Source organism: Taudactylus pleione, unplaced genomic scaffold (genome assembly GCF_031769625.1).
Source record: "Taudactylus pleione unplaced genomic scaffold, aTauple2 ptg000354l, whole genome shotgun sequence".
NCBI classification, from domain to species: domain Eukaryota; kingdom Metazoa; phylum Chordata; class Amphibia; order Anura; family Myobatrachidae; genus Taudactylus; species Taudactylus pleione.
Window position 1 is genome coordinate 2,465,098 of NW_028284755.1, and position 26,503 is coordinate 2,491,600.

A 26,503-nucleotide genomic window follows, 5' to 3' on the forward strand; every position below is an offset into this window, starting at 1 on the left:
GGCGTCTCGCTGCAAGGCGTATTGAGGCTAGGTGTATAAGGACACCTGTATATATATTTCAGAATTTAAAAATGTACACATTTTAAGGCTTATAGTAAGCTTAATATATATTAATTTGACATGTTTTTTTCCCTGTGTTTAAAAAGTGAGGATACAATAAAACTAATATATTATTTACTCAAATATACCAAACGTAGATATATTGTCAGTGGAAAAAAAGCACACACAAGTGTATACTGCACCATAAATTAGCTAATGTAATGCAGTCTACTACAATTTCTTTGTTTTTTTTGTGTTGTAAAACATATCAAATACTGATGAAAACACAGCTGATATGTTTTTTGGCCCTGTTTACCTACGAAAGTGCAAAACTAGTCTTTCTTACTAGTGTAACATCACAGTGTTGCACAATTGCCCTCCTCTCTGATTATATGGCTATGCGAGTCAGGAGGGTGTCTCTTGCAGAGTTCCCAAATTGGGAGGCTCTGTGCGAATCAGATTGTTGCTGCTGAATATGTGACTAGCACCTTGTATTGCACCCACATGCAATTCAAGATTGAAGATTGAAGTGCAAGATCCTGATTTAAGGCTGGAAGGTACACATTTTGGAAAGTGGTCCTCTGCACTGACTGGTTCCCGACAATCTCACTGCAAAAATGTTTCCAGGTTGTCAGGTCTGTAATGTATTGAAAACTATCTCAGATGAAGTATATAAAATCACCGGATCGCTCATTGCTATTTTTATACTGAATAACTTCACAAGGAGACATTTACAGCAGCGTAATAAATATTTAAAGGCATGCATGTCCTCCATCAGCCCACTCATTTATTTTGAAAGCCAAAATTTCTTTATCTTTTCCATGTGAAAGAAATAAGAGTATCACTGTGTGAAATCCATTATTTTGATGCTGAGTTAGCAACTTCAATTACCCACCAGAGATTACTTGAACAGCATTAAGCATTAGCCTTAACAACCCTGTGTATGCTTCAAGTTGTGCGGGGGTGGCTGACATCATCCGCCTTTGCAGAGCTAGCAGGTTAGAGCGTGTATATCTGCTCCACACATTGTGCAGTTAATGGCTTTAAGAAGGAAAGAAACAAATAAATTATATCTCCAAACTTTCTGGTCTACAATGAATACAAAAATAGAATATTGAATGTGTATTCTGGTAATCAGATGCACGGGAGAGAACCAAGCAATGTTTTCTGTTCTAAGAGAAGCAGAGATTTTGAGCTCAAAGCCATTTTTTCTAAATATCTCAAAATACATTCAGATATTGATGGGACTCATTTGTTATAAAATATGTTCATTTTTCACCTCTTCTACTTTTTCTGCCTGTTTTTGGATTGTGGTGGTAAAGTTCCTAATGCACGAGTAGACACATTTTTTTATTATTATTATTATTATTATTATTATTATTATTATTATTATTATTATTATCCTTTATTTATATGGTGCCACAAGTGTTCCACAGCTCCTTACAGAGTACATAAATTAATAAGTGAACAAGAAACAAGTAACTTACAGTACATTGCAGTGCAGGACAAGGACATGGTTTATATAATTGCAATAGCGATTAAAACACACAAAATAAGCAGCCGGGAGTTATCAGTCACGTGTTAGGTGGTCTTGTGGGGAGTAAGGAGTAGAAGAAAATGTAAAGAGAAGCACATGAGGGAAGAGGTCCCTGCTCATGAGAGCTTACATTCTAAAGGGGAGGGGCAGACAGACAGGCGTGACACAGATGGTGTAGATAGGGAGGAAAGAGCATGAGGTGGGTTAGGATGAGTCCTGGAAGGCCTCGATGAAGTAGTGGGTCTTGAGAGCCCGTTTGACGCTATGCAGTGAGGTGGAGAGTATGATAGGGAGATGGAGAGCATTCCAAAGGTAGGGAGCAGCACGGGCAAAATCTTGGAGGTGAGAGTGGGAGGAAGTAATCAGTTGGCAAGAGAGGCGGCATGCATTTGTTGAGTGAAGTGGACGGGCGGGAGTGTGAAGGGAGATGAGGTCAGAAATGTAAGTGGGGGAGGATTTGGTGAGGGCTTTGTAGGCGAGTGTATGAACCTTGAATTGGCATCTGAATGGGAAGGGCAGCCAGTGTAGAGCTTGAAGGAGAGGGGAAGCAGATGTAGAATGTCTGGAGAGGAAGATGAGCCGAGCAGCAGCATTGAGGACTGATTGTAGTGGAGAGAGGTGGGAGACTGGGAGGCCAGCTACTGTAGGAGAAGGTTACAGTAGTCCAATCTGGAGATGACCAGCGAGTGGATGAGGGTTTTAGTAGAATCCAGGATAAGGAAGGGTCTGACCCTGGAAATATATTTTAGGTGGAAATGGCAGGACTGCGAGAGGTGCTGAATGTGTGATTTAAAGGAGAGGGAGAAGTCTAGGATAACTCCAAGACAGCGCACTTTGGGTCTAGAGGAGATAGTTGTGCCATCAATAGATAATGAAATTGTGGGAAGTGAGGTAATGGAAGAGGGTGGAAAGATGATCAGCTCAGTCTTAGACATGTTAAGTTTAAGAAAGCGCTGGGACATCCAGGAAGAGATAGCAGAGAGACAGTTGGAAATACGGGTAAGGAACGAGGGGGAGAGGTCAGGGGTGGAAAAGTAGATTTGAATATCATCAGCATAGAGATGATATTGGAGGTCAAAATAGTTGATGAGTTCACCTAAAGAGGACATATGTAGGGAGAATAGGAGAGGTCCAAGAATAGAACCTTGGGGAACTCCTACTGTTAGTGGAAGTGGGGAGGAAGAGGAGTCATGAGAGGAGACAGAAAAGGAATGATCAGAGAGGTAGGAGGACAGCCAGGAGAGGGCAGTGCCACGTAGACCAAGAGAGTGAAGGATTTGCAGGAGGAGAGGGTGGTCTACAGTGTCAAATGCAGCAGTGAGATCAAGGAGAATGAGCAGAGAGTAGTGGCCCTTGGATTTGGCAGCAAGGAGGTCATTGCATACTTTCGTGAGGGTAGTTTCAGTGTAGTGGAGAGAACGGAGGCCAGATTGAAATGAGTCAAGGAGGGAATGGGAGGAAAGAAAGGTGGTAAGGCGGTTGTAAACAATACGCTCAAGGAGTTTGGAAGCAAAAGGGAGGAGAGAGATGGGTCGGTAGTTGGAGAGTATATTAGGATCAAGGGTAGGTTTTTTTTCTTAGGCACTGTCGGAGGATTGCAATACTTTTCGTCACTAGACAAGAGCACAAGACTGTCAGGATCAGGAGTTATAGAGGCCTTTATTGTACGTATATAGTATTACAGCAATGCTGTCAATGCCGCTGAGGGCACCCGTTCCGTCAGTGATGCAGGGTGCCTGCAGTGCACCCTGCATCGCAGCAGCAGAGCATCCAGCAGTTAAACGTATTTGTCTGTGGGCCCCTCCGGGGACCCTAGAATCTCGGGCCTGGTGCGGCTGTGCCCCTAGTCCCCTCTGTCGCTGGGCCTGGATGTCAGTGTCGGCAGTTCCTTTAGCCAATGTACGTGCAGTCAGCGGGTCGCCCGTACACATTGCCAGACGTATAGATATATATGGGCATCAGCTGTGCTGCAGGGCTGACCTGATATGTTTGTGAATGATGATGTTCACAGACAAATCGGGCATACACACCCACTAATCCACTACTGATGTATCATTCGTTGATTGAAAAACGATATATCGACAAGTGTGTTACCCAGCTTAAACGTTTTTGGCAGATGCAGAATATTCAATCGCCAGCATGGTGGTGAGCATTTCTGCCTCACAATCCTGAGGTCCTCAGTTCAATTCCCGGTCATGGCCCATCTGTTGGAGTTTGTATGTTCCCTGTGTTTGTTAGGGTGCACTCCGTGAGCTTTTTTTCAACTCTCCAAAAACATGCTATAGGTTAATTGGATTCTATCAAACTTGGCACCATCTTATATATCTAATTCATCGGTATGTTTGTTCGTTATGCATTTGGACACCCCTGCACCGATTGGGATAAAACGAACGCGAGGTGCTCCAGTTGGATCCTTTGCCAAGTTTTAGGGGAGTTAGGGTCCTGGTCAGACCTCCCGTGTACGCGGGGCGGAACTTTGTCCAGGACAGCCTGTTCTGAGATTTCCATTGGATGGATTTGGATGAAAACTTCAGAGTGGTAAAATTGGATCCCAGAAGACATTTTACGGGGTTGGGGTCCCAGTTGGACCTTCCGTTGGTGTACGCTGGGCACAACTTTGACCCAGGGAGCCTGTGCTGGGCCTTCCACTGGATGGATTTGGATGACATCACATAAACTTAATAATTTGAAGATTTAAACCCAGGAAAAGGGTACTTCAGCTAGTACAGTATAAATAAACGATCATAATAATCTTCAGTAATGTGGCGGAGAACACACTACGTAAAGGAGGACATGCTTTGGTCGCCATGGCGCATTTGTTATTTTCCATGGCAAGATGACGATTAGGATTTCTGCATAGTCCTATCCTTATGACAATAAAGAAATCATTGAATGCAATAGAAGCTGAATTTCAGATCTATGTTTCTTTTTCAGGATCCATAGGGCTTCACAGGGAGACATTGGGTGTAGGTGGGACTTGGAGGACCGGACACCAACAGCAAAGCTTTTTAATCCCAGGATGCTCTGGTCCTTTCCCCTATGCCCTGCCCACAGCCTGAAGGCACTTCAGTTTCATTGATGTCCGGCAGGAGCTGGATCACCATTATAATAAGCGGCTGCGTTAAGCAGCCCAAGGTTTTATTTTATGATTTCATTTATTTTCTATTTTTACTTCAACTGGCGAGTAGCACCAGACTGTGCTCCGGACATCTGTGCTGCCGCCCCATCACCCCTCCACGGCGTCATGACACCAAGCCTTGGCTAGGTACTCCCGACAGGGCTACGAGAAGGACTAGCAAGCAGGCTCCTCGGATCCCAGACTGCAGTACGGAATTCAGGGGACAGGTAATACGGAACCCCGTTCGCAGTTTTTTTGCGCAGTGATTTTTGCGCAGTGATGTGGGCATTGGTGTGCCCACAACTCCACTAGACCTCCGGATCATATAATACACTGGCGCAGGGCATATGTAGAGGCCAGGGGACCCAGTGGTTAATGTCAGCAGGGGGAGAAGGCGCTCTCCCTGCAGCATCTTCCCCAGTCCAGGGCATAATCCCACTGCGGTCTTTGTGTTCCCTGGGCTGCTCCTCCCTCACCCTCTGCCCCCTCAGACGCGTGGCAGACACTTTATGCAAGCAAGTCTCCGAGAATGCTGGGTGCAGTCTCACTGTATACATCTCCCACGGGCCAGGTCATACAGCGCTATATCCTACCAGCCACTGCATTCTGTGTTGTTGATTTTAGTGCCCATTGCAGACATGTAATGTTTTTCTGCTTTTGTATGTGACTTGTGCTAGCGCTAATACGCAATCCCCCAGCCATCTCTGTAGTGTTCATCCCAGGGATTCTCAATTGGGCAGCGGATTTCCTCAGCCGTCACGACGTGCATGCAGGAGAATGGTCTCTACATCCGGTAGTCTTTCAGCTTCTAGTGGACAAATGGGGTTTTCCGGAAGTAGATCTCATGGCCTCAAGACACAACAACAAACTTCCAATTTATGGAGCCAGAACACAGGAACCCGACCCGACATTCATAGATGCATTGTCAGTGAAATGGAACTTCCATTTGGCATATCTCTTCCCTCCAATATCCCTACTTCCTTGAGTGCTTTGAAAATTCAGACAGGAGGGGGCACAGTCCTGTTCATAGCTCCGGCTTGGCCCAGATGTAATTGGTACTCCGGTCTTCAAAGGCTCTCCATGTCCCGTAAGTCTTTCTCGAAATCTTGCATTTCTTCAGGCTTCACTGGATCCTAGTCCTCCGCCTAGCATCTCTGAAAGTGCAGGTCTCTGCTTTGTCTATCTGGTTTCAGCGCAGAATTGCTACTATACCGGATGTTCACACCTTCATGCAAGGTGTTCTATGTATACAACCTCCCTTTGTCCGTCCTGTGGCTCCATGGGATTTGGCAGTGGTGCTCCAAGCACTTCAGGAACCTCCATTCGAAACCCTGGAATCAGTGGATGTCAAGTGGCTCACTGCGAAGACTGTTTCTTCTGGCTATAGCATCTGCCCATCGGGTATCGGATTTAGGGGCATTTTCATGTCGCTTCCCCCTATTAATATATCATCAGGACAGGGCTGTTCTTTGTACACACCCAGGTTTCCTTCCCAAGGTGGTTTCTGAATGAGGAAATTGTGTTTCCGGCATTTAATTCACAAGACCTCTTGGCAGGTGAGGCCTTGTGGTGAGTGCTCTGAAGATCTATTTGGACCGCACTACTTCCATCAGGAATTTGGACTTACTGGGGTGTCCCAGCACCTTTATCAACCACCTTCAATGTTCTTTGAGGATCTGAAAACAAAGACAACAGTATGGCAGTCGATTGGAGAGCAGAAAAGGCACTTAACAAAGTGTGAGTTTTAAGTTGCACTGAACTGCTTCTAAGGGCTCGTTCAGAAATCAACTATATTTATTGAAAACATAAAAGGGGTATGGTACACATTTTAGCCAATCACATTACTTTGCAGATAAACAAATTTCAGAAGTCCATTCTCATAGAATTGTTTAACATGCCTTTCTTCAAGGTTTGTGATTTAGGAACATAACAATACTTGGTACATTAAGAACAAAAAACAAAATAATGTCCCAGATGGTGTATTGACAAATTCTGCTGTGGTTTTACGTCATGAATACTGATTGTGCTGAGAGCACATAGATTGTTTTGGGAACATCGAAGTACAGGCCTTGAGTATCTGGCTTCTGTTCTCTCCACTCCACTGAAACTACCTTCACGAAAGTCAGCAATGACCTCCTTGCTGCCAAATCCAAGGGCCACTACTCTCTGCTCATTCTCCTTGACCTCTCTGCTGCATTTGACACTGTAGACCACCCTCTCCTCCTGCAAATCCTTCACTCTCTTGGTTTCCATGGCATTGCCCTCTCCTGGCTGTCCTACCTTTCTGATCGTTCCTTCTCTGTCTCCTCTCAGGACTCCTCTTCCCTGCACTTCCATTAACAGTAGGAGTTCCCCAAGGTTCTGTTCTTGGACCTCTCCTTTTCTCCCTATATACGTCCTCTCTAGGTGAACTCATTAACCCTTTTGACCTCCAATATCATCTCTATGCTGATGATACTCAAATTTACCTTTCCACCCCTGACCTCTCCCCTTTGCTTCTGATCCGTATCTCCAACTGTCTCTCTGCGATCTCTTCATGGATGTCCCAGCGCTTTCTTAAACTTAACATTTCTAAGACTGAGCTGATCATCTTTCCACCCTCTTCCATTACCTCACTTCCCACAATTTCTTTAACTATTGATGGCACAACTATCTGCTCTATCTCCAAAGTGTGCTATCTTGGAGTTATCCTAGACTCCTCCCTCTCCTTTAAACCACACATTCAGCACCTCTCGCAGTCCTGCTGCTTCCACCTAAAAAATATTTCCAGGATTAGACCCTTCCTCACCCAGGATGCCACTAAAACCCTCATCCACTCACTGGCCATCTCCAGATTGGACTACTGTAACCTTCTTCTAGCTGGCCTCCCAGTCTCCCATCTTTCTCCACTACAATCTGTCCTCAATTCTGCTGCTCGGCTCATCTTCCTCTCCAGACGTTCTACATCTGCTTCCCCTCTCCTTCAAGCCCTACACTGGCTCCCCTTTCCCTTCAGATGCCAAGTCAAGGTTCTTACACTTGCCTACAAAGCCCTCACTAAATCCTCCCCCACATACATTTCTGACCTTCTCTCCCTTCACACTCCCGTCCATCCACTTCGCTCAACAAATGCATGCCACCTCTCTTGCCAACTGATTACTTCCTCCCACTCCCGCCTCCAAGATTTTTCCCGTGCTGCTCCCTACCTTTGGAACTCTCTCCCTCTCCCTATCAGACTCTCCACCTCACTGCATATCTTCAAATGGGCTCTCAAGACCCACTACTTCATCAAGGCCTTCCAGCTCTCATTATACTCTCTCCTCCCTATCTTCCCCATCTGTGTCACGCCTGTCTGTCTGCCCCTCTCCTTTAGAATGTAAGCTCTCATGAGCAGGGACCTCTTCCCTCATGTGCTTCTCCTTACACTTTCTTCATAAGGGCACCTAACACGTCTCTGCCAACTCCCTGCTGTTTATTGTGAGTGTTTTAATCACTATTGCAGCAATGTATATAATGTCCTTCACTGTACTGCAAGTTACTTGTTAATGTTTTTTGTTCACTTATTAGTTTTATGTACTATGTAAGGCGCTGCGAAACACTTGTGGCGCCATATAAATAAGGGATAATAATAATAATAGGCATTTCTCCTGATAACATGTTCTGAGGTTTTTGTGACCTTGTGAAAGAATCTAAACTATAATTTCTTAAGGAATAGATTCACAAATAAGAAAAAGGTTACTTAAAGCAGAAGAAACAGATGAATTAATAAAACATATAGAAATGCTTTTAATTATACAAAATCTATAGGAATACCCTCATACCCTCTATGGATTCCACAAAAAGGGATGACCAGCTAACAGACTCTGACAAGATGGATTTGCATGACTATTTCACAGGCTTACACACAGCCTGGCCTTCCTGTGCAGTATCTGTTCATTCTACTTGCTCTGTGGGTCCCTTGTGGGCAGCCTGGCGTGACGCCTCAGCTGAACAGCTATGCAAGGCGGGCACCTGGTCTTCTGTCCACACCTATCTTAGGTTTTATGCCTATGATACATTTGCCTCTCAGGATGCTTCCTTTGGGCGTAGGGTTCTATCCGCTCAGGAGCATTCCCACCCTTGAACAACTGCTTTGGGACATCCCCAATGTCATCCCTGTGAGGCCCTATGGACCCTGAAGAAGAAAAGGAGAGTTATGGTAAAACTTACCTTGGGAAACTCTCTTTCTTCAAAGTCCATAGGGTCCACAGGGCACCCACCCTAACGCTCCTAGCTTCTATGGGTTTCTTCTATTGGTCACTTGATTCCTTCTTTGTGTGAGAGTGTGATTGTTCAGTGTACCAGTCTTCCTTCTCTCCTATCTTGCTCCTGCCTTGGGCTTGTTAACAAACCTGAAGTGCCCTCATTCTGTGGGCGGGGTATAGGAGGGAAGGACTGGAGCATCCTGGGATTGGAAAGCTTTGCTATTGGTGTCCGGTCCTCCATGTCCCAACTATACCCAATGTCTCCCTGTGGACCATATGAACTTCGAAGAAAGACAGTTAACGAAGGTAAGTTTTACCATAACTCTCCTTTTCTTGATGACACCTTTATGCCATTGGGCAGTGATATTGTTAGAATGAGGAGCGCTGCTCCTACATCCTTGTGATGTTCTGGGTTGTTTGTGGACCCGGGGTGGTAGCAGGAGCGAACACAGAAGCAGATTTGAAAATAAAACTAGGATTTTTAATAAGTGCTTGAGTAGAAATATAATGGCAGTAAATAAAAGTCCAGGAATATATAAATGTGCACAAGAGTTCTGTGGTGGGAGTAGAAGGGTTAATGTCCAAGTAGAAATAATTAGAGATGTGCAGGTAGTGAAACTGAAAATAATCAAGCCAGGTTTGCAGGTAGTGAACTGAAAATAATCAAGCCAGGTTTGCAGGTAGTGAACAGAAGCGCAGGATGTCAGCAGGCTCAGGCACTCAGGTATGGGCAAGGGTGATGGAGGAAGCGGGGTAGTCCAGTGGGAGCTAGGAGCTGACAGGCAGACAGCGAATTGACAGGAACAGGTAAGCACAGAGAACTCCCTCTCAGCTAGGCTGAGATACACGTTGCACTGGCCAAGAAGGAAGGCACTGACCCTTCCTAAATACCCCATGCCGTGCTGTTACTGGCCGGAGGGAACATGTGACTCACCAGGATTGGCCAGCCGCATCACATGGCCAGAAGGCAAGATGGCGGCGCCCATGCCAAACGGAATGGAGACGCCGCCAGGCCTTACCAGCGCAGAGTGACAACAAACCCGCACAACAACGCGCGCAGCCAAAGCCCCCCGCCAGACACCAGCTCCGCCACCAGACAGCCCGCGCCACAATGACCTCACAGGTAACACTCGCCTAGCGCCATGCTGAAATACCCTGGCCGTGACAATCCTCAGTGCAATGGTAACTGAGCCGATGGTCTCTAGGACCTGCCAGAGCTTAGCAGGAGGCCTGGCCTCTGACATGTGTTGCTGCGCATACGTGCCTTCTTTCCTCCTCTGCTTTCCTAGTGAATGGATGCACATCTGAGATACCCGCAGATATACTAGCCCTGCAGAACCAACACTGTACCGCAAGTTCACTATGTCACCACTGCTGCATTAGAGGGGCATAGTGCTACTATTTGCCGTTTTTTTTTTACCACTCTGATGTCCGGCATACTACAACTCTCAGTGATACCCTAATGCTCCAAGCTGCATCAAAACCACTATTTGTCCACCTGTTTTATCCCTGTGTCTTATGATAATAGGTTTGTTGAACCTGGTATAAAAACAAAGACCTGGTTGAGCTGTACCACGTGTGGACTAACCACCACCAACACCAGCTGCTCAACACATTTCTCACCTTATACATGCTGGCCCAATGCAATGATTGATATCAAGTGGGGCTACCGCTATTTACATAACATTAACTACACCCAGGGTCCTTTTGCTGCTCATCTTCACTACTGCAGCTCTGCTAATAGGTTATGAGACCGGCAGCCTAGTTTCTGGTCCCCATACACTGACACTACCAACAGATATGTCGTTCCTCAACTGTTCTGGATCTCTATTCTGTATCTTGAGGTAAAAAAGTCACATAAGTGGTCATTTGCCCATTATTTACTTCAGTGTCTGATGTCAGTAGGCCCTTCACTTGGAGGTCCTTTACTCAAGTTTGGCATTTCTCATTTATAGTTTAGCTTTTCTCAGACATTCTGAGGAATCTTCGCAGCAGCAGGTTAACACGTGATATTTTTCATATGTTTCTCTTATTTATGGGTCAGCACAATTTCCTCAGAATATTTGGAGACTAATTAAAGTAGATATTAATTATTGACCACTTGAATAAAAGGGAATAACACCTCATCCCTATATATATATATATATATATATATATATATAGTGTTCCCATGTGTCGCCGCACCCTGCCCTATTTCTAAAGGGCAGAAAACACCCTGCCTTCCGGCGCGGTGCCTTGCTGGAACAGCCTGCAGGTTCTGTCCCCTCCTGTGGGCTGTAGTGTCCCGCGGTTGAGATAAACGGCAGTGCAGCGGTCACCACCGGCGAATGGATGCTGGGCGCATGTGCCCGTCATCCATTCACAGTGACCGCAGCACTTGGGGGCTGCCCGGCATGACAGTAAGGGCCGGGCACACCCCCAAGAGTGGAGCACGCGCAAGTTCCCTTTCTCTAGGTCCGGCGCCCTGAAGTCCTAAAGCTTGTATGTATACTGTATATAATATAGAGAGTCTTCACACTGATGGAACAATCATAACAGAAAATTTGGCAGATAAGAACCACTTGGCCCATCTAGTCTGCCCCTTTTAATTTATCCTTTTGGCAACTTCCACCCAATTTGCTCCTTAGGTCTTACATAGAGTAAACCCTAATGAGAAAAGAATAGCATGAGTGACACATACAGATAATTAATGCTTAAACAGACATTTTTGAATGGATAAGGCAACTATTATACCCCTTTCAGACAGAGAAAAGAACCCGATAATTTTCCGGCTCTTGCTGGGTCGACCCGGGTTTTTTTTATCTGTCTGAAAGGGTCAACACGGGACCTAATTCCCGGTACTTTGACCCAGGTATTTATATATATATATATATATATATATATATATATATATATATTTTTTTTTTTTTTTTTTTTTTATTAAATCATTTTGGATGAGGTGAAATAGATGTTCTTCACCTAAATGATTCATTAAAAAAAAAAAAAAACAGACAATTTCTGAGCGGTTTTTAGAAAAACAAATTTGTCAGTTAAGTGGTTAATTGGGCCAATTCCCCATCCTGCAGATGACTGGGTCACGAAAATCCAGTAGGACAATTTGCTGATTCCAATCTGAATGACATCAGAATCGGCGAGTTAGGGATTGCTAACATGTAGTATTTTGCCGATCCCCCGTAAAATCCTCGAGCTTCAGTTCACCAAAGGCAGAACAGGGAATTTTTGTTTAGATGTATAGCCCACATAAGTTGTATAAGGAATCACAGATGCAATCTTGTAAAAGCCTAGTAACATTAATCATTAGCTGTCATTGCCTGACCCTGATCTATGTACATAAACCTTATTATCTTGCAAGTAATGAAAATGAAAATGTCATCCATAAACAAAAAACCATCCAAAATCTCATACTTTATTTTCTTAGGTCCAGTTTTGCTGTAATCATTTTGCATTTGAACATTTCTATTAAATCTCTAAAAACAATTGTTACTCAGTTCTAACTACCCATTCACTATTGCAGTTCTTTACTTAGCCTGTCACTGTAAAAACAGGAACTACCTGTTATTTTATCATTTTCTTTATTTATTAAGCACCAGTATATTAAGTAACACTGAACAATAGAGAGATAAAATTGCATATGATATAAGCTATACATTGTAAGCTTGCGAGCAGGGCCCTTATACCTCTTTGTCTGCTATTATCCACTCTTGTTTTATTACTGTTTTGCTCCCAATTGTAAAGTGTAACATAATATGCTGGCACTATATGAATAGATGTTCATAAGTAAGAATAAATCCACTTTCATAACTTTTTAGTTGAAGAATTCAATCTCTTTGACATTGGGCAGATGACGCAGCAGTAGATTAGGTTATGCATGCCGATAACTACATGTAATCCTTACTCTTAACATAGTTTTCAGCTACAGGTAATTCTCTGTAAAGCGCTGCGGAATGTGTGTGCGCTATCCAAATACTATAACTGGTAATAAATAATAATTAAATAACATACACTCTGTTAAAGAAAGAGTATATAAAATCAGTGGTAAAAGATAGGCTGGACTAACATTTGGCATATAGACTGGGGCTATTATTTCTATTTGAAGGGATTAAAAGATCCACAAAGGTGAGCAAGTTAATTTCTTGTACTTGCACCAGCCTCAAAAAATTCAGATATTAATAACAACACTAACCAATATAATTTGGACAACAAACTAACAGAACGAGTCAGATGTAGCTGGCGATCTTAAGATTGGAGAAGTTGCCCAAAGCAGCCAATCATATTCAAGGTAGCATTTATCAAGTATATTCTATAAAATGAAAAGTAGAAGCTGGTTGGTTACTCCTCTATTTGTCCACTTCTCCACTCTTTAGAAGGCTTGATACATTTTCCCCATAGTAACGTGTTGGGTACGGGATGCTTGCACTCAAGATCCCAGCAGTCAGAATTCCAACTCTGGCATCTCGACAGGGTTAGGATACTGACACTTGATGGTAAGTGTCCTAACCCTCCCTCCCTGCAGCCTAACCCTAACCTCCTCCTGCCCCCGCAGCCTAACTCTTCACCTAGTGACTAACCCTCCCCCTAGTGCCTAACCCCTAACCCTCCCTCTAACCCCAATACTTACTGTCGGGATGCTGGTGCCGGGATTCTGACTGGTGTCGTGATTCCGGCACTGGCTTTCTGTGCGCCGACAGCCGGGATCTCAACTGTATCCCATAGTAACATATTAATGTGGTCATACAGAATGTTTTTTTTTTTTTTTTTTTACTGAATCACATATTCTGATTAATTAGCGGCAAAGTTGAAGCACTAACTTAATAAAGATCATCATCACTTTTTATTTTTCTTACTGTAAAATGTTAGGTTGTCAAAGTAAACTGTTTACAGAAAGTTATGTAACTATTCTGAAAAACAAATTACATCATTAAATTAAAATAATATAAAATTAATTATCTCTGTGGATTCACATAAAGTGTTGGCACAAGCAAGCCCCACATTAGTTAAACGATTTGATAAGTTTCAACGCCTACATTTTTCAGGGCTGGGTATTGAAGACACGCTTCATCACTAGTGAGTCAAAACAAATCAAATAAAAATACACAGACTCGGAAATTTAAACAAGGATTATTTTTCCTCATCGTCTTATATTACTTTTCTGTATTGTACTGTATTAGGTAACATATCTAACACCCAGAGGGTTAAATACATCTGGCACTGTTGTTTTAAACATAGGAATAGAAATTATGATCATGTTTCTTCTGGTAAGACTATAATTTACCTACTGTCATTCTGTGTATTTGGATTTCAACTATAATCCCTTTGTGCATATTGTCTACGCACTAATTGTACATGCCATTAATGTCAATAGAGAGTAACACAAAACCATAAAAGATAACACTCTGCTGATAATTCGTAACTGAGAAGCTCAGAAACGTACAGTATATGACCCATTTTTCTCCACCCAAACAATTGCTGAAAGCAGTTTCTGTATTTTAAAATATAATTCTACTTATTTTCATTATTTCTTTACATGTCACAGTTTTCTTTAGTAATTTCTTAGTTTAATCAATTATGCACATTTATGTTATATTTGTACATATTGTTTGTTTGAGGATCATATTGTAATTAGTAGTGTGTGTGAGTACAGAGTGGGACGTGTCCTAGTTTGCACAGCATTTCTTGCATGAGTTTGCTCAGTATTCCGAAAACTTACGTCGAGATAGGCAAAACGGGGTGTGTCAGATTGTTCTCTCATAGGCAAAGTTCAGTAAGTACATGTCAATGCAAGTGTGGCTCATGCAGATCGGCACATAAGCGTAAATGTGCATGTTAGGAGCGGGACGTATCTTTTGCACCTAGCATAGGGAAGGTACCAGTGCACGCGAAAGACAATGACTAATTCTAAACCAGGCGCATATGTTGTCAATAAAGTTGTCTTCGTGCCACGGTTGTCTGCTAAGCCCTTTCCCCAATGATGATTGGAACACAGCCTGCCAGCAGCAGTGGCCATTGTTGGGTGCCCATTCACTGTCGATGTTTTCAGTATCAATGGAATTCACCAATGACACCATCGATGGCGACCATTAAGCCACCAATGGCCATCCTTAGGTGTTGATCCATACCCCTCCCAGTCTTTTAACTATACTAATATTATAAGAATGTTGTGTCTATAGGTTTGTTCCAAGTTGGCGCAAGAACTAATGAACCAATTTTCATGATAACTGCATGATTTTTTTATTGGAAACTCCTAGAAATAACCTGCATTGTTTCATCTCGATCCGTGCAGTTAATACTGAGCAATAACAGCATTTATTGACATCATCAATGCAAGAGATAAGTGTGGCACCATGTACACGATTGGAATGGGGTGGGGGGAGAGGTGCTTTGGGCCATGTTCACTTGTATAGAATAGGTTACATAGCAGTCTGTGCACAGGGAACACAGTGACATTGGTGTGAGTGCTGGGTGAAGGAGCTGCTGCCACCTGTATGTATAGTGCTGCTGGTCATCTGGTCCACTACCGTGAAAAGGACCACTGTGCAAAGCAATACAACTAGAACAGCCCAAATTAGCAAATCTTGGCAGAAGCGAATTCATCGTAGGCAAAGTCATGGGCAACGGCCAATTATACAGTATATATATATATATATATTTATATATATAATACTTTCGCACAGTGGATGAAAAAGGTTATATCAAATGATCATGTGGAATCTCTCCTAATCTGGTTGTTATGGAGAGTTTAGGGTGATCAGTCATCAGTCTGTTACAGCGATAGCACTAGCAGATGAATTTCCCCATAACAGCATGCTCTGAGATGTTTGTACATTTTCTGGACATCACTACCCAGTGCAATAATCCTTTTTTATGAAGCAGCCTGTGGTTAAACCTTTTTCTGTAAGCAGCGTAGCATGTTTGTGTTTACTGTTTTTGTGGAGTCCCTGAGTAGGTATCATAACCATGTCTGTATCAGTGGCCTGAACATATAAATGAATGAAATCACAATACTTTGGCATCTGTGCAAAAGAAAAGGATTATGTCTAAAAACATACTATTTATGATCATTTTTATTGTTGCTCGTTTACAGTGTCTTTGTTTAGTGATCTAGCTATGTGATTAATGGTGAAGCAGACATGAGCTGATAGGGGTCAACGTGATTCCTAGCTCCCACTACTCTTGTATAAAGTATCAGTGCCTGATACAAATCGGTATTCTCATCATAGGCAAGCTCTATTTATACAAATATACAAGTAGCCCTTGCCATTTACTTCACTTCCTGATCCAATTATTTATCTTACTGCATACTTCTGTAAACCAGACTAAAATATACTAATTTAGAACTGGGAGACTCTCTACATGTAGTTTACATTAATGCTGAGTTTCCAAAAATATAGGAAACTGATATTTATCTTAAATGCTTCAAATATTGCTTTATCTTTTACAATGTGTACCAAGTTAGACCACATAGACCCAGTAATAAAAAAGGGAGAAATAATATTGAGAAATGTTGGTTTATATTTCATTTTGCCTCTTACTTATAACTAAGAGATTGTGCCGGCCAGGCAATAACAATGCACTCAGTCACAATATGCGAGTGCCATACTGGGGTGAGAATGCCTGGTGGGGTTTAGGGCCTGATTCAGACCCGCTCGCAAGCGCAGGTCGATGGAGGGGCATTGCGCATGCGCGGCGTGTGCAATGCGCGTGCGGAAAGCCCCGGAGCAAGAGAGAAATTCTCTCGCTTCGGGGCTCGCTACAAACGGGGCGGCTGTTGATGTTGATTGACAGCTCGCCCCGTTTTGTAGGCGGGGTGGGGGGTGGCTGGACAAACGGGGGCGTTCCTGAAGGAACTTCTGCCGTTTGTGGGCGGGTGATGTCAGTATTGAGCTGGGGCTTGCGGCAGATGAGACCCTACCACAAGGGTCTCGTCGCAAACTGTATAAATTCTACAACCAGCACCAGACTATGACGGGCTGGGTTGGTCACACAATAACAGGGAAGTAAGCAGCTTGGGGTCACCTTGTCATAAAACGAACCAGCCCCAGCTAGTTCAACACAGTGCTGAATTCCCTAGGGGATGTATGCTTTCCTCTTTGAGGAAAAGACTGCCACTTGCAAATGGAGAGAGTAATCATCCGCAGGTATATACATAAAGATTAGATAATGATTTTGCTATGGGTGTGACTCTAAGATGAGTAAAAAGGCAAAAAATTATCCATTCAAAATAAAACTCCTCCCCACACTTTCTTGTACATGTATCTGCTCTCGACTGCCAAAGACTCTGGAGCTCATTCAGACCAGCTGGCTAAGATGCATACTCTCGCTGCTGCCGATGGTATGCAGTGTGTATGCATTGTGCGCATGCGCACACCTTAGCGAAAGTTCACAATGCGTTCGCTCGCTGCGCATAGACAGCCCAGCAGAGTGAGTGACAGGGGAAGCCGTTTGTAGGTGGTAACGAGGCTGGCCATTAAAACAGGGGGAGTGGAGGTGCAAACGCAGGCGTGCCTGAGCATCTCAACGGCGTTTTAGAGGTGTGCATAATTATAACACATAAGACAGCATCATAGTACACGTCACCCAGCTTGTTTTTACACTGGAGTGCTCGTAGTGCTTGCGGCAGGGTATGTTCAACCTCAAGCGCTGCGATAGCATCCGATGTTACCTGATGTACCGATGGTTGCCTACACTTCGTGGACATGACGTGCACAAGTGGGCATCTTAAAACAGGCTTGTGGGTGTCTGCATACACTATGTGATCACTCTCTGAGAAATACTGGACATTCTATTGCATTGCTGTGCGATATCACTGCCTACACAATTTGCATACACATCGTGTGAGCGGCTCTGAATCAGGCCCTCTGTTTGGAGAAAAATCTCCTTAGGTAGAGATTGACCATCCATTAATAACACTGGGGAACAGTCAATCTGTTGCCAGGGATTTAAGAGTCGATTTCGATTCATTTTGTGCTCCTGATCATGAATATGCCATGCTTATTTTTCAATTAGCTCTAGGCTTGGAGATATGCATAAGTCTTTAATATTTAAATCGATCATGCTGCTCGTGCCCCCCATTGACTGTGCGCCGGGCTGAAGGGCACACAGCGCCCCCCCCCCCCCTCCCCAGCTCCGTAAATGTTTTTTTTTTGAAGGGGGCATGGACACGCCTTCTGCGATTAGGCCACATCCCCTATCCACCCCCCCGGTCGCTGGGACCCGCTGCAGCATGCGTTCAGTGTGTATCATCTGCAGATATATATGTCAGGTGTGTACCCACCTTTAGTATATTCACTTTGCTGCCCCAGAAAAAAGTTTACCATTTTTAAATCGACACAAACAGACCACTGATGCTGAGAATAAGCAATTTTTTCTAAGACTAATGGAGCGTACACACGGTCAGATTTGTCAGACTTGTCAGATTTGTCAGATGAACGACTGAACGATTAAACGATTTGGACGATTTGACCAAAGTTTTGAACGATTTGAACGATTTTTGACTGCATTAAAATGAATGGAATCGTCCAAGTCTGACTGCAAACCCATCAGATGTCAGATATCGTTATCTGACAAACGGGAACGCGCATCGTTGATCGTCCATCGTTCAGGCATGTCAGATATGAACGATTTTCCATCAGATATGAACGACTGAACGATTTTTAAATCGTTATCGTCCATATCTGAAGAAAAAATCTGATCGTGTGTATGCACCATAACTTGATATTTTCATACTGTTCTTTAAGTTTTGTTGAATGACCGATGCAATCTACGCAAATGTATTCCCATTGTGCAGTAATACACATTTTAAGCTCTTTTTAAAACTATCCAAAAAGAGCCGCCAGTCTTCTGCTCGATATTCTGGTAAGCCCATCATCTGGAGAAGTTCCGGAGTATTGTTGCAATACACAAGATTGTTATCTTGGCTAAAGAACGGCAGTATGGCTTGCTCTCTATTTCGATAGTAACATCCGGCTTAAGACAGTGCTTTTCTTGAAGTCTGGATGCTAAAAGGGCTCCTTTTTTCGATAAATTCAGGTCACAAATTAAATCGTTTAGTTCCTTTTGAGAAAATTTGTTTGGAGTAGAGGAACTTTCTTCAAACTCACTTGTACCTGTGTTATGTCACTTGCACTGTATGAAATTAACATTTCCACATAATCACATTCAACTTAGTACAAAGAACAGGTAAATCTTCGCTATGTGGTATCGGTTGTTTTGCAGAATTCATACTTGGGTATTCCCATTTGCGTTTCTTAAATCGATTCATACCTTTCACATTTACAGCTCAAAAATAGCAGTCAAGTGATCTTTTGGCTCACACCACATTATAGGTATGCCAAAATTAAGTCCTTTTCGATCACCTTTAATCCAATTGCAGAGTGATTCCATGCAGGTTTTACAAACTTTGCGAGGCACCCAAAGCTTGTCTTACTGGCTTATTTGAAGTCCAAAATAAGCCTGATATGCTTGTTTACGAATACAGTTCTATTTTTTCTTTCTTTTGCAACCATATATTTGCCACAAATATAACAAAAAACATCAGGGTTGTTAGTACACCGTCTCCGAGAAGAACTAATTTTTATGGGGAAAACGTTTTGTTTCACACATTCAGGATCTCATTCAGAGCCGGTGGCACAGAGCGTGCGGTCGGTCTGAATGAGGGGAGGACGTCTTGAATTTTCAAGACGTCCTCCTTTGCGGTGGTAAGGCTGTGGGTTAACACCCACAGCCTTACGACCGCCTATGGTGATGGTCGCGATGGTCAAGACCATCGCGACCATCGGGGCTTACGATGAGACCCTAGGGTAGGGTCTCCCTTGTCGTAAGCCCCGGAGAGCTTTCGGCTCTGTCTGAGCCGGAAGCTCTCCACTGACATCACTAGTGATGTCAGTGGGGCCGCCCCCAAATGGTAGGCATTCCCCGTTTGGGCTGCCACCCCCCCGGCCCGCCTTCCAAACGGGGCGAGCTGTCAATCAAAATCGACAGCTCGCCACCTTTGGATCGAGACCCGCTACGACCGGCGCTGTCAGTCGTAGCGGGTCTCACGCATGCGCACGACGGCGCCGGCGCCGTCGTGCGCATGCTGTGTGGGGGGCCATCGACCCGGTCCGAGCACATCGCCGCTAACGACCGGGTCTGAATAACCCCCTCAGTGCTAACTCCCAACAAAAGCTTAGGTCGTACTGAACAAAACAGGCCCAAACGCCGGGAAATTGGTTGTGTTGGGACAGAGAGCGGGCCGAACAAAGGAACAGGAGGTCCTCTCCGTTGCTCCTCTCTGTATGCTGGGAGGTGTGGCTGTGGTCTGAGGATGTCCCAGTAGGCTCAGCAGTGCATGGCCACACCTCCTCCCAGCATTACTGAGGAGATATGAATGTGTTATGTGTTGCTCCTCCCTGTATGCTGGGAGGAGGCGTGGCTGTGGTCTGAGTTGTCCCAGCAGGCTCAGCAGTGCACTGCCACGCCTCCTCCCAGCGTTTTTGAGGAGATTTGAATGTGTCACAAACGGTGACTACCAGCTACGTTTTATCAAATAAAACAAATTCTTGTTATTGTTGAAAGCGGGTAGTTGTTACAAAAAGCAAAACTAAGTCGATTATGTTAAGTAAAGCAGGCCTAAACTAGTAAGGTACTTCAAATGGAGAAAATTATTTAATTTTATAATTAGGTGCCCACTAAGAAGGGATTTTTCAAAATTCAACTCCTAAGGGGGTGAAAAGGGCTAAAATGTTTCCTCCCCCTGTGCAATGTCCTGCCTAACTGACTCATAATGGGGGAGATGTACTAAGCTCTGAAAAGTGATAAACTGGAGAGTGATAAACGATCAGCCACTCAGCTCCCAACTGTCATGTTATAGGCTGTGTTTCAAAAATGACAGATGGGAGCTGATTGGCTGGTGGTGTATCACTCTCCAGTTTATCACTTTTCAGAGCTTAGTACATCTGGCCCCGTGGCTGCAGCACAGTTCATATTCAAACACCAACTGTCATCCCAAGTGCTGCCAAACATCACTGGTCCCTATTTGAAAAGTGAGGGACGAAAATGTGTTGCTACAGAGGTGAGAGAGGAAAATGTGTTCCTACACAGGTGAGGGAGCGGAATGTCAAATGTGTTACTACAGGGTAAAGGAAGGGAATGTTACAACATGGGCAAGGGAGGGGAATGTCTTACTACAGAGGTAAGGGAGGAGAATGTGTTACTATGGAGTGAGGGAGGGGAAGGTGTTACTACAGAGGTGAGGGAGGGGAATAAGTTACCACAGGTGTGAGTGAGGGTAATGTGTTACTACAGGTGTGAGGGAGGGATTGTATATCTACACAGGTGAAGAAGGGAAAGGTCGAATGTGTTACAATACGAGCGAGGGAAAGAGCGGTGAAGGATGTGTTATTGGAGTGGTGAGGAAATGGAAACAGTAAATATCTAAGGTGTACTCGAGTGAATCTGGGTACATAAGCTGGTAAATTCATAAAATGTTTTATAGAGGAAAATATATATAAAGGAGAAGGAAACAAGTGCGCAAAAAGAAACAGCAGCTGGTGCAGTTAGTATTGAGAAGAGATGCCCTTCACCCTCAAAATTTTATCCACATGTAAACAAACGAACACCACAATTCCAGCGCTATGATCTACAACAATACTTATATCCAGCTGTTTAATGGAAACTGCATCTTGCAGAAATCATCAATTGGAGAAATGATTCAAAGGGTTATCCTTTTCTTGATGAAAATATGGAGGATGATAATCCCATATACAAAAAAAAGAAAAGTGCATATAATGCAATATCGTTTAATCATATAGACATGACATAAGGAAAAATCAGGTGAACACAAATAGTAACAATGATTTTCAATCAAAAGCAGATGCTGATAAAAGCACACAGATTTAGTGTGAATATCACAAGGAATCCCCAAACGGCTGGAGGACAACAATTACCGGATCATGAAGTGTAGCTGGCAAAAGTATGGTCTTTCCTGTGCATGCAGCAATGCCAACAGTTCAGCGTGCAGGGCTGGGATGAAATAGCGCCAGCGTCCTTAGGAGATCCGCACCTCGTCGTCCCGTGGGGTCCGTGAAGAAACAAGTAGCCGACGCGTTTTGACCCGTAGCTTGGGTCTTTTTCAAGGTCATAGTCAGATTGATCCTGTATGGGACTCAGTCTTTTAAATACCCCGTCCAATCTAACTGTACCGGACGCATCTGGTCTCTAGACATAGAAGAACTACAAGTCCCACGACTCTCTGCTGCGTCCGGCCAATCTCCTATCTCTGGAACCGGGCACATGACTCCTTTATTTCCGCTCTGCCAGTATGTTGAAGCGACTCGTTTTTTCCGTCGCGTGACGTCACTTCCGGTCAGTTTCCATGACAACCGGATGCGTCCATTGGAGCCAAAATAAAAGCCCCGATGCATTCATTCCTACATTGTGAAATGAATGCATCGGGGCTTTTATTTTGGCTCCAATGGACACGTCCGGTTGTCATGGAAACTGAACGGAAGTGACATCGCGCGACGGAAAAAACGAGTCACTTCAACATACTGGCAGAGCGGAAATAAAGGAGTCATGTGCCCGGTTCCAGAGATAGGAGATTGGCCGGACGCAGCAGAGAGTCGTGGGACTTGTAGTTTTTCTATGTCTAGAGACCAGCTGCGTCCGGTACAGTTAGATTGGACGGGGTATTTAAAAGACTGAGTCCCATACAGGATCAATCTGACTTTGACCTTGAAAAAGACCCAAGCTACGGGTCGAAACGCGTTGGTACTTGTTTCTTCACGGACCCCACGGGACGACGAGGTGCGGATCTCCTAAGGGCGCTGGCGCTATTTCATCCCAGCCCTGCACGCTGAACTGTTGGCATTGCTACATGCACAGGAAAGACCATACTTTTGCCAGCTACACTTCATGATCCGGTAATTGTTGTCCTCCAGCCGTTTGGGGATTCCTTGTGATATTCACACTAAATCTGTGTGCTTTTATCAGCATCTGCTTTTGATTGAAAATCATTGTTACTATTTGCGTTAACCTGTTTTTTCCTTATGTCATGTCTATATGATTAAACGATATTGCACTATGGCCCTCATTCAGAGCCACTCGCTAGCGGCAGTACGCTCGTTCCGAGCGATGTTCGCACATCTGCGCATGCGTACGGATCGTTATACGCATGCGCGAACCAGTCAGTGCGGCCGAAATTCATGTGCTCGCAATATAGCGAATGCCTGCTATTTTGAGTGACAGAATGAGGCGTATGTGGGTGGTAACAGGGGAAGGTGCTTGAAAATGGGGAGTGGAGATCCGAACGCAGGCGTGCTTAAAGGTCAAAACGGGCGTTTTATGGGTGTGCATAATTAATACAGCAGCGTCATTGACCACGTCACTGGGTTATTTTATAGCCAGAACTGCTCGCAAGATTGTGGTAGCAAAAACCAACCACAAGAATAGCGAGCAGTTCATACGCTGGTCGATGTACTCGATTAATCTAATAAATAGCGGACATGACGTATGGTGCGAGCGGCCAGGGGGCGTTTTTAACAAAAAAACAAGCGTATGTTTTGCTCGCTCGTTCAGACTTAGAGGTGTGAACAGACTGCAATTTGCGAACGGATCATTTGAATAGCCACCCCTTGTTTTTGAACGAACGACCGCAAATAGCGAACGGCTCTGAATCAGGCCCAATATGCACTTTTCTTTTTTTTGTATATGGGATTATCATCCTCCATATTTTCATCAAGAAAAGGATAACCCTTTGAATCATTTCTCCAACTGATGATTTCATAAAATGTTTTGCTCAATACCAAAGCAGAGGGGCGGATTCAGCATTGCAGCTTTGCAATTCCATCCACTACTGAATCACCCCCAGAGTCTGAACCATATTATGCATGTGTAAACCTGTTATACAGGCTCCTGGTGGTAATAACGCTATGCACCGTGCATGCAAACTGCAGGAATCAGACTTTGTATTTGCTTGCCCAAATGCATCCCAAATGTAATGCATACTGCTCTGTATAATGAGGTTTTGAGCAGTGGCAGAATTTACTAATCCCCATAATTTATGTCTGTATAATGAGGTTTTGAGTAGTGGCAGAATTTACTAATCCCCATAATTTATGTTGCAGGTTACAGAGGCCTTTCCTGATTGTCCAGGTCAGATAACTCTGCACAGCAAGCCTTTCCTTCTGTGTGGTGGAGATGGATTTACACATTCAAACTTTGACGGATGCACAGAATCGGCTCTACGACTTGTGGAAACTTTAGCCCCCAATTTACAACACTAACACTAGGCAATTCTTTATACAGTCACGATGTGATCATCTATCTTTTAGTGGGGAGATTCAATTAAGTGTGAGTTGCCTGGCACATAATTTTACTGCCGCTTACACCAATTCAGTGATTTAGTCCTGCATTGCATCAGGCTCTGGGAAATGGGTAAAAAGCATGATTGTAATTTTATTTTCACATGCTGCGCTTTTAGATATTACCGCCAACGTTAGTATGATAATGTCCCCATTTTATTGCTGCACACTGCATATGCCCTCGTGGTGTGCGGAGGGTAAATACATCCTTCAAATGTGCTGATCGCTGTACAAGTCACCTCACATTGGGACTGTCCCACTAATATTGGGTTGATTGGGAGTTATGCTTTTGCCAACACAGTACATTGACCATTAATCTATGGGAAATAGGGTGGCAGCATCCACAATTGTGAAATGCCACGTCTACATTTTGGAATAGGGGGAAAAGCACGATTTGCCCTTTAATATGCTTTCCAGATTTTTTTTTTTTTATTAATGTGAAAAGTGCAAAAAAGGCATATACTGTAGGTGTGAACATCCCTAATAGCATGTATCTGTATCTGTTGTTATGGAGCCATGACACTTGTTTATCTCAGGTTTTATGACATGTTAATGTTGTTAAACGATAAAACAGTGTCTTTACATTTATGCGTTCCTTTTCATGCACACATATTATAGACAATAAAATAGTCGGGACATTTACTGTAACATATATACTAACCAACCTGTTGCTGTGTGACCTCTTTAATTTTTATACTAAATATCAAAAGGGAACTAGTCGTTGGCCGATGTCATCTTATAATTGAAACATTAAAATTTTGTGATAATGCACAGGCATACTTGCATATTTTTTATACCTCACAGGGTAGGTTAAAGTGGGCGGTGCATGTAATGACTTGTGGCATTATGGCCACGCCCTCTGCTGTGCAGAATTGCAATTTGTGCCATGGTGTAGGGTGAGGATGGGCCATGATGATCATGATGATGTGTTTCGCCACAAATCGCGTCATCAAGCTTCCAGACCATCCACTTCACTGGCAAAGTTGTCAGAATCCATAAGTTGCTCTGACCTCATGAAATTTGGGACTCTCCTGGGAGTGTAGTTATGTTTCTCTGTATATTACATAGGAAATAAAATAAATCTTGTTTTATCCTTGTTTCTGTGCAAAACAGAATAATTAATGAAAGTGACAGTATCACTTATCAAAATTAATGAAGTATGTAAAAACAAAGGTACAAAGCACAAAATAAATCTTATAGGTAATCATTTTCAAATGCTGCCTATTTCTATGTAACTAAAGAAAGAAAAGACTAGTGATTTGAGGAAAAGACTGGTGATTTGAAAAGATTATCACACCTATAAATAAAATACCTTTTGGAATGCACAGATTAAAAGGTCAGGGATCACTTCCTGTTACGTGACTGTAAAATTTGGTGAGATCCAATTGCAGATGAGAAAACAAAAAGATTTTTGTAACTTCCAATGTAATTTCCAACAAAAAGATGTTTAATGTTATTGTGTTTTTGCAAAAAATGTACTTGATATTTGTTTTTCATCCCTATACTAAAAGGTTTACCGTTTGGTCCTCAGTGACTACAGACAGTCCATGTAGGAAAATGATTCCATATAAAATAGAGAGGCACCATGGAAGGAAGCATGAACCTCCTGAATTATAAGAATTCCAGACATCAAGGGCCTTATATAGAGATGGTCCATAGTTGCCAGTTTTCCTTCTTTCAGATTCAGGTAGCAAATGGGTGGTTTGTAACAGGGAAATTGCATCAATAAGGCCACTCCGCGACACAATGCCATGAATCATGGCATCACAAAAAGGGGGTGTGGATCTGAAGATGGCATTAGCCCACACATTCAAAATCTGCAGAGAAGCTTTGCGGATCTTGTTAAGTACCAGCCCCATTGAAAACTATGGGTGCCGGCTGTGGCTGGAAAGCAGGTGATATCTCCTTTCCTAATTGGTACATTTAAGGGATAATTAAATCTCCTTTTAAACATAAGGAAACAGATTTCTGCATTTATTTTAAGGGCAGAAATAATTAATAGATAGGCCCCAAAACCTTTTTCTGAGGCCAGGGCAATTGCCATATGACTTCCTCAAATAAATCTAACCATCATATTGGTAATACCTTCTAAAACAAAATACCTAAGAAATACATTTCTAGAAGTGCAATGTCCATACATTTAAATAAAAGTTTTTACAATTCTACAACTACACACATTATGTTTAATATTAAATGCTAAAAAAAGGCATTAAAACATTTCCCAACATTTTATTTTTTTAAGTAAATT

The 26,503-nt window shown here is 43.3% G+C and overlaps 1 protein-coding gene and 1 long non-coding RNA gene across 4 annotated transcripts in view; one reads left to right on the forward strand and one right to left on the reverse strand.

The window, feature by feature from the left end:
• RNLS (renalase, FAD dependent amine oxidase) overlaps nucleotides 1-25,024 on the forward strand; it is a 269,902-nt gene extending 244,878 nt beyond the window's left edge. For all 3 annotated transcript variants that reach the window (XM_088444321.1, XM_088444323.1, XM_088444322.1), the window contains one exon: nucleotides 24,019-25,024. In XM_088444321.1, the coding sequence (XP_088300447.1) occupies nucleotides 24,019-24,177 (159 nt within the window). In that variant the 3' untranslated portion in view covers nucleotides 24,178-25,024. The remainder of the gene's footprint in view (nucleotides 1-24,018) is intronic.
• Nucleotides 25,025-25,196: 172 nt separating this feature from the next.
• The window catches only part of LOC148508597 (uncharacterized), a 70,592-nt gene continuing 69,285 nt past the window's right edge, over nucleotides 25,197-26,503 (reverse strand). Inside the window, exon 5 of the long non-coding RNA XR_015869577.1 lies at nucleotides 25,197-25,308. This is a non-coding gene — a long non-coding RNA (uncharacterized LOC148508597). The remainder of the gene's footprint in view (nucleotides 25,309-26,503) is intronic.